Raw genomic sequence first — 9,381 nt, 5'->3', positions numbered from 1 at the left:
AATGCCAAACCACATTCTGCACGTGTTACAACAGCGTGGCTTCATAGTAAAAGAGTGCGGGCACTAGACTGGCCTGCCTGCAGTCCAGACCTGTCTCCCATTGAAAATGTGTGGCGCATTATGAATCGTAAAATACGACAACGGAGACCCCGGACTGTTGAACGGCTGAAGCTATACATCAAGCAAGAATGGGAAAGAATTCCACGTACAAAGCTTCAACAATTAGTGTCGTCAGTTCCCAAACGTTTATTGAACGTTGTTAAAAGAAAAGGTGATGTAACACAGTGGTAAACATTACCCCGTCCCACCTTTTTTGGAAAGTGTTGCAGCCATAAAATTCTAATTTAATGATTATTTGCTAAAAACAATACATTTGATGAGTTTGAACATTAAATACCTTGTCTTTGTAGTGTATTCAATTTAATATAGGTTGAACATGATTTGCAAATCATTGTATTCTGTTTTTATTTATGTTTAACACAATGTCCCAACTTCATTGAAATTGGGGTTGTACAAACAGCTCTCTGCAAGAATGAAGCAGATCCAAGCCAATGCAAACTGTTGTACAACTTCAATAAAAAGTGTTTTCCATGTCAGTCAGTTCCTTCTCTTCCAATGATGCCTAATATCTATATCAGTGGTTCTCAAACTTTTTAAACCAAGTACCACCTAAAAAATTTCTACCCTTCTCTCTCTCGCTCTCTCTCTCTCTCTCACTCTCTCTCTCTCTCTCTCTCTCTCTCTCTCTCTCTCTCTTGCACTCTACTATAATGACCAATATTAAAATTGTAGAGTAACAGTGCTAAGTGTTTCTAAAAAAAAAAAAAAAGGTTTTATTGTTGAAAAATGTATATTTAATATTATTGTAAGCCACTGGAACATTAAGCAGTTTGAACATAAACACTGTGTTTATATATTGTTACATAAAAATGTAAAATCTTTAAAAGCAGACTTCTTAAATACTTAATTAAAATGTATTGAATTCGGCGGCACGGCGGAAAAATGGTTAGAGCGTCTGCCTCACAGTTCTAAAGAACCAGGGTTCAATAGATGTGAATGTGAGAGCGAATGGTTGTTTGCTTATATGTGCCCTGTGATTGGCTGGCAACCGGTTCAGGGTGTACCCCCCCCCCCCCCCCCCCCTGCTGCCCGATGATGGCTGGGATAGGCTCCACCGCTCCCGCGACCCTTGTGAGGATAAGCGGCTCAGATAATGGATGGATGGATGTATTGAATTCAAAAGTTAAATGAAACTGAACTGTACTTGGGCAGTGATACTTTCGCCGACCACTAGAGGGTGCCTACGTACCACCAATGGCACTCGTACCACACTGCGAGAAGCACTGATCTATATAAAAGATGTTTTCATTGCGTTCAGATTGTGCAAGTGCACTTGACTAAAGCTGGCAGTATAGAAGTTCCGCATGCCAGCTCAATTCCCACCACAACTTCAACAACAACAACAATAACAATAGAAATAAAAAATAGAAAGCTTTTTTTTCTTTTCTTTTTTGTCATTTAGCGCACATTCAAAGAAATTGGACGGTAACGTTTGTTATCAAGAATAAAAAAAATCAAAAATTATTGAACTAAGACATAATACAGTACAAATTGGAATAATTGATATACAGAAGGAGCAGCGGGGTCAGGAATATATTTAATGTAAAAAGTAGCAGCGTTTTGGAATATGTTTTGGTGTTCAGTACAGCGATGGCTTGTGGGAATGAAAATAAACAAATATATAAAAGACAATTCATCTGACTTGGAGAATTATGTTTTTTAAGATATTTCAAGGAGATGTATTGTAAATTTATAGTTCTGATGAGAATCAAGTATAGAAACATCATAATAAATATACATTTTAAAAACACTATTTTTAAATTCGTGTTTTATCGTTGGACCAACAAGTCCAAGTCCCATTGCACCATGGTGCAACTCCCCATCACTTTTTAGAAGTTCCGGTCATAAAGTTCTCCACCAATCACAGAGCGCCGCTGCCAAAATGCCTTCACACACTTGCTCCTCATTGGCTGACTATTGACATAAGCTTCCAGCTGTTTAGTCCCTCTCGCCTTCACTTTGCAGCTGACGCGACAGCTTCCTCGGCCAATGAAAAGCGAGCTGTGGAGCAAGCTGCTCGCTGATTGGCTCAGAAGAGCTCGGTGGGCAGATATTTAGAAGTTCTGTCCCTACACCCCCTCCCTCCCTCCCTCCCTCCCTCCCTCTCCATCCAGCTGTGTGAGCTTCCCTGATGGACGGAACCGAGAGAACACAGTTGTGGAGGAGACAAGGGTGAGAGCGGGAGTGTGCGGTCGGAAACAAAGAGGAAAGATGCTCTGTCATGCTTAAAAAAAGAAACAGAAAGAAAGTAACACCGTGTTTTGTTTGTGAGGCTCGACTTAGCGACGGGCAGCATCTTGATGGATTTTTTACAACCGTGTTGCGGAGTATGCGCTGAACAAAAACGCCTGTGGATGCAACGAAAAGTGCTGGAGGCTACTTAATTTAGAAGAGGAAGGACGGTGGAAGAAGAGCGAACGTATTCATCTGAGTTCTCCTTTTTTTTTTTTTTTTTTTTTTTGGGGGGGGGGGGGGATCAACTGAAGGAAGGAATTCCAAAGAAGTTGTAAGAACAGAAAGAAAGGCTCCACGCTGCAGCACCGGACCCAAAGCCTTTTGCAAATCCTAACTGGTGGATGCTTATAAAGTGTTACCGAGACCCCCGCGGATAGAGGTTTGAACACCGGGGCTCCGCTCAGGGGGCCTCAATCTCTCTCTCGCTGTCTGTCTCCCTGCGCACCACACTGAGGCTGCAGAGACGGACCAAGTGCGACAGAGAACCACTTGGGAACTCTGCGGTCCTCCAAACCCACACAACATCGTTTGAACGAAATCCTCCCGTTGCCACCGAAAGCTTCTGCCACTTTGCAGCCGCCAAACTGATCATGCGATGACTGAACGCGCTTTACATACATCAACCGAGTCCAAATCAGGTAAAATACAAGGTTTTATTTTATGTATTTATTCCCCCCCCCCCCCCTTTCCAATTAACCAATTCATAATTGCATGAACCTTATCCTGGACCTTTAGCCTGCACTGGAAGTAGTTTATTTTTGTATTTAAAAAATAAAAATGTACAGATACTATGTTTAATATTCTTCATATCTTATTACTGTATCAGTAATTTTGCAGGCCTTTGTGTTGTTTTCAGAGAATGTCATCTATGTATCTATCTATCTATCTATCTATCTATCTTATGTGCTACCAGTTTCCCAATTGTGACTGATATTGAGAATTACTGTGAGGATGTTGCATTCGGTGAGCTGTTCACCAAGTCTGACTATGGCCGTTGAGCGATATGGTTTGATGCAATCACGCTCATCCACGCAGGAGGTGAATGATGGCCGAGGATGGGGGAAATCTCTCCGGCACCCCCGACTCCAGGGGCTCGGAGGGCCGCTCCTCTCTGCCGAGGACTTTCATCCGGCTCAATGATTTATCCGGGGACGGGACTGGAGGGGGTGTGGAGCGGACCGAGGCGATGGTGGAACCGGCTTCCCCGGCTTCCCCGGCCCTTGACGGGACTTCTTCAACCGGGGATGAAGGGTCAGCCTCCGGCGAGGAAAGCCTGCCTTACCCCACCCTGGCCCCAGTGGTCTTCTTCTACATGAAACAGAGCACCCGTCCTCGGAGCTGGTGTCTCAAGATGGTCTGCAACCCATATCCTTTTTTAAAAAACAAAACAAAACAAAACATCAGATAGCAGTCATCTTATAGGTAAGAATCACCTGTTTTTGTCAAAAAATATATATTTTGGTGCTGCCCTCAAAGGCAATAGTTGTGCTGTGTGAAGAAGGACCGACGATTCGAAGTACAGTATGTGTTGGCTCAGCTTCATATGGCTGTCGGCATAAATGTGTTTTACACATTTCTTTGCCATCAATCTGTCCCTCAAGACTAATAGTCTCGTGCTTTGACTTCTCTGTTTTGCTTCCTATCGATTAAACAGAATGACAACCAGAGAAGAAAATCAATCATCCTCATATGACAGGGCATCAGAAAGGCTGAATACAGTCAGGGTATAGGCATGAGGGGGCTACGTGTTATAAGTGGTTTATTGATACTCACCTGGAGTATCGAGCCACCTTTTTTTCCCCCTCACTCAGTTCAAGTGTGATTGAATTATTCCCACCGAAGCGAGTTATTGATTCATAAGTGTACAGACCTGCACTGATTCTGGAGATGAGAAAGCAAGCACAGGAGACTTTCTCTCTCTACGAATCGCCTGTTTTTGTCCCTCAGGGTTGAGGGTGGCAAATAATGCATTTCAGGGTGTTCCTCTGTGTATGTGCGTGGGAGAGCTTTTTGGAGTTATAGATGTGAGGCACAGGCAGGCACTGTTAGCTGGATTGATGCGTCGCCTGATGCGTCTCTGCCCCGGAGGTCTCACTCGTGTCTTTTATTATTTTTTCTCGAGGTGTTGTCATTCAGATTCATTCCTACATTTCCACTAGTTATTTGTAGTCCCTCCAAAAACAGACCCCATCCCTTCCTTCCCTTTTCCCTGTTGATTCTCTTGGTTTTAATTGCAATGCTATATCAGCTCAGACTGCCTCTTTCGCTTGCAGGCGCACTTGGCTTGGCCCTCACAGATATTGTTTTAGCAACCTTTTACAGACTAGGATTTTACTACTCTAATAATTCTCTGGAAGAAAGCAGATATGCCTCTCTTTTGTGTGTGGCTTCACTATAAGAGCAGTTTGTTGCCATCTACTGCCTCATTCTTGTCCCACTGTACACTGCTGATTGCCACTAAGCGGTCAGAAGCTCAACACTGGCGCTCTGTGATTTTTCTTTTTTTTTTCCATTCTTTGTCAATAGTAGGGACCGACTGATATGGATTATTGTTTTGGGCCAATGCCTGGCGACCAATCCAGGGCATATCCTGCCTCATGCTCAAAGTCAGCTGGGATAGGCTCCAACTCAGCCGTGACCCTGAACAGCGTTAGAAAACGGATATATCAAATAATACGAGCACAAAACACTCAACTGCAGGTTTGCAATACAGAGAGTATGTGAAAATATATGGCAGGCTGGATGCATTTTTTATTTAACAGTATTTGAATTTTCCTTAATGTGTGTGTGCGTCTGTGTTTGCCCTTTTGTATGTATCAGTAGTGATTTAGGAAAGGTCACTGGTTTTGTAATGCTGCTGAGATTGATCTGCATGCACTTGTGTGTACACTCATGCTGCTTACCCAAGGAGAAGATGGAGATTTTGCAATATTTTTAACCGTTTCTCTTGATCTGTGTCCTCCTCTGCTGCTGCTGCCTCTCCACGCAGCGCGGACCGCTTTCTGCACTCTGCTTCGACCAGTGACTTCTGTAACTAGTTTCTCTAATTCCCACCATAAATACTCCCACAGTATTGTTAGTCGCCAGCTCTGCCTCTGTTGTATGCTGTCAACCTGAATCCTATTTCCACCTTGCGGCATCTATTGCAGCAGCAATTGTTTTGCTATTTAATAATCAATACACTTCTAATGCAGCATTTAGATCCCATTTAGTAGACTATGCTTTCGCTGTAGTTTAGATTTAACGCAGCTGTTTCTTTAATGTGTTTATTTGTATTGTTTGGGCAGATGCAGATGTGTGGTCTTCAATCGTATTATGATGACGTCAAGATGTGTTGGATTTGTATCCACATTTGGAAGAGGCCTGTAAATATCCATTTCTATGTGTTTTGTTGTCTTTACGCCGCCATGACGCATAACTGAATTATGAATTAGTATCACTGCCATTGGTACATTACTCTATCTCAAAAGGAAGACAATACAATCCCTAAAGAAATAATTTCGGCACACTGCAATCTGTTGATTGATTCACAGAACGTCACATAGATGCACGCCAAGAAAAAAAAAGAATAGAAAATACTGCATGACCCCCATTGTTGTCCTTTAGTAACTGTGCCATGTTGAATTCATTGCGTGTTGTAAAGAGGTTGTGACACTGTGTTATGTTGCCATGGTGTTATGATATTTACAATGCTGTTTTTTCTGTCTGGCCTACACACCCCACAGTGGAAATACAAGCCAGTGCAGTAAAACCTCTTAGATTGTCAACTGTCTTACAAGTATAACTACGGAACCCGGGGAGATAACATGAGCGTGTTTTACTTTTTATGTTGGGTACATGTGCCTTACAAATTTGGGGCGCAAGATACTACATCGGTGAGCTTGAATGAACCGCACCCCCTCCTCCTAATCAGTCACTGTTTGGTTCGCACTAGAGCTGAAGTATTTATTAATATTTAGTAACATTCGTTGCCTTTGTGTTCAAGACAATGGAATAAAAGTACTACTTGTGACATCCATAGGCAATTATACATTTTTTTACGGGGGCGTCAATTGCAGCTTTTTGATATTCGCGGCAGGGCTCTCACGTGCTAGATTCGTAAGGTACATGTGCGCGATATAAAAAGTAAAACACGTTCGTGTTGTCTCCTGGGTTCCGTAGTTACTTAAAGTGCAGGTGCTACATATATTGTAACTCACGTGCAAGTTACAAAAGGTGTGGGTACGACTTACTAAGTTGTGCACGTGAGATACGTAAAGCGTGTGCAAAACCTGCGTAACTCGTACAACAATTTGTAAATTGCGCATGCATGTTAGACTTACAAGCGAAACATCAAAAAATACAACTGGTTCATGTTGTCTTCTGGGTACCATATGTACCAGTTAAGGATGTAAAAATAACAAAAGGCTCTGTTTGTGTAGACTGCGCATCTGTGCCGAAGCGTGAAAACTGGCGTGTCTTGATTTTCTTGCAAGCGCAAGGCTCACTGCGTGTGTTTGCCAATTTGGACGTGTTGTGGATGTCAGACATATTCCACTCATAAACATGTGAATAGCATCCATCGAACCCCCTCAATTGGGTCTCCTCCCACGCCAACTTTATCATCCGCCCGTCGATGTCTGCTTGCAATTCCGTTAGGTACTTTTCATACTTCGACCTTCCGGACTGGAGCAAATCAGTTTCTTCTTCGGCCACGTAAAAGACTACCGGTGCGCCAGTTGCTCGCCGCGTTTACAGGGAATGAGAGGAGCCGCTTTGATTGGAGAGGATTCAGGTTGGCTGTAATCACGCCCATACTAGTTTCCTTTCGGCTTGTCCCGTTAGAGGTCCCCACAGCGTGTCATCCTTTTCCTGCATCCTCCTCTCTAACACCAAGTGCCCGCATGTCTTCCCTCACTACATATATCAACCTTCTCTTTGGTCTTCCTCTAGCTCTCTTGCCTGGCAGCTCCATCCTCATCATCCGTCTACCAATATAGTCACTAGCTCTCCTCTCCAAAACATCTAACCTTGGCCGTCCCTCTGATGAGCTCATTTCTAATCCTATCAAACCTGGTCACTCCCAGAGAGAACTTCAACATCTTAATTTCCGCCACCTCCAGCTCTGCTTCCTGTTGTCTCTTGAAGACCGCTGTCTCTAATCCGTACATCAGGATATGGCTTGACCACTGTCTTTGCCCTTCATCATAGCAGAGACTCTTCTGTCACATAACACACCTGAGACCTTCCTCCACCTGTTCCAACCTGCTTCGACTCGTTTCTTCACTCCGTTATTACACTCACCATTGCTCTGGACTTTTGATTCCAAGTATTTAAAGTCATCCTCCACATTCTGTGCATGACATTAATCATAATGGCAGTTTTAACTTTTTGTTTGTTGAATCATTTGTTGCTTAGTGAGCAATGTTCTGATGCCTCACATTACATTGCAGCTCCCAAATTTGTAAGTCCTCGTCTTCCCCGAAAAATTAGCTTGAATTGAATGAAATTGTATGACTTCAGAGCTTCCAGTTTGTTTACAAGTCCAGTTTACACTGCTCAGCTTAGTGGAAGAGTGGCTCAGTATCCTCTCAAAATTTGTCTGGTTCTATTCAAAACAGGCATGTCCTGAGTAAGCCCCTGGCCTCAGACAGCTTGTGGCCATTTTTAACAGTCTGAAGTAATTAGGACCCCTGGATACTCGCAGAGGTATTTACGGTCTAATTGAAGACCCCTTGGGTGTGAGCGCTCGGTTCAGTTGTGCCCGGCACATTGCCTGCACGTAATTCCCTCTGCTGGTTTTGCAAAACCATTCCTCCAGAATCTGATAGAGAGACGAAAAGCCTGTGTGTGTGTCTGCGCCTGTGACCGGTTGTGTAAGCAATACACACATACACACCCACGCACTAACATCCACAGGACTCCCGTAGGTGTCTCCTCTCTGGCGGCGAGTTGGATGCTGTGCCAAGACGGAGGAGGAAGAACAAGAGGCGGAGGCGAAGGAGCGCGGTTTGGGAAGGCATCCACTGTCCTCGATCCTTTACTCACATTGATAGAAGCAGAGAATTACATGGTCTACAACAGTGCGGGAGGTCACTACCGTCAGGCTCAGTAGTAATAGCCTCACTGGAAGGCAGACACAACGTGCTCTCAAAGGACAGGAAGGTTTTCCCTGTCTTGCTCTGGCCATTTGTGTTTCAATGTTTCGCTCCCCCTTTCTAGGCTTCTTTCACATTTGTTGCTCATCGCTCTGATGCGTCTGTGAAATAATGGTAGCTGAAGCAAACACTTACTTAATCAGCAGAAAATGTCTCCTGCCCTTCCCGTTGCCAATTCTCCCCTCATGTGTCCAAGCCCCCCTCTAACTCACCACCTCCACCTTTCTCTGCCTGGCTTTTCCTACCCGAGCACTCGCTTGCTTCTCTCTTCTGGAGTTTAAAAAGCCTCTGTTTGGCTGGAAAGCGTGCAGCGGTCCTCTTGCCATCTTTGAAAGCCTCTGAAAAAATAGTGGAGGAGTTTGAGAACGGGTGAAAATAACATAAAATCAGTCGCTCGACTCGGTTTTTATTTCCAAAGTGGTGAAAAGCAAGTGTCTACCCACTTACCACTTTGCTTTCCTACTTATTTTTACCTTCTGTTCTTTTACTCCCATTTCTGGCTCAGTGCAGACGAACGTATCAGAACCTCGTACTCAGTGTTTCTCATAATAAACCAAATCAAAGTGTTCTCCAAGTGTTGTTATGCTCTCAATACACGTTTGATGAAGTATAAACTTATGTAACCATGCAAAGACTTTAAGCAGGCGCGTGGGAGTGGCTAGGCCATGTGATGTGGCTTCCATGTATTTTGCATGTGCAGTTCTTGCCGTAAGGGATTTGTCTACGTGAGAAGAAAGTGTGTTGCTTTGCAATTATATCTGCAGCTTTCCAGTCCTCTGGGGAGACTCTTGACAAGATTCTTGAGTCTGTCTGCCACTTCACCTAGAAAAGAACATTTGCAAGGTCAGGGTTCAATGATCTACAAGGGGAACAAAATTCCAGTTCTAGT

At 43.8% G+C, this 9,381-nt stretch overlaps 1 protein-coding gene across 1 annotated transcript in view; it reads left to right on the top strand.

Moving 5' to 3' along the window:
* The first annotated feature begins 2,592 nt into the window (after window positions 1-2,592).
* The window catches only part of cacna1g (calcium channel, voltage-dependent, T type, alpha 1G subunit), a 256,127-nt gene continuing 249,338 nt past the window's right edge, over window positions 2,593-9,381 (top strand). Inside the window, exons 1-2 of the mRNA XM_061755517.1 lie at window positions 2,593-2,993; window positions 3,391-3,722. Of these exons, the coding sequence (XP_061611501.1) occupies window positions 3,398-3,722 (325 nt within the window). The 5' untranslated portion in view covers window positions 2,593-2,993; window positions 3,391-3,397. The remainder of the gene's footprint in view (window positions 2,994-3,390; window positions 3,723-9,381) is intronic.

Source organism: Phyllopteryx taeniolatus, chromosome 19 (genome assembly GCF_024500385.1).
Source record: "Phyllopteryx taeniolatus isolate TA_2022b chromosome 19, UOR_Ptae_1.2, whole genome shotgun sequence".
NCBI classification, from domain to species: domain Eukaryota; kingdom Metazoa; phylum Chordata; class Actinopteri; order Syngnathiformes; family Syngnathidae; genus Phyllopteryx; species Phyllopteryx taeniolatus.
Note: the sequence above shows the minus strand (reverse complement) of the source record. Positions and strands in the feature narration are given on the sequence as shown.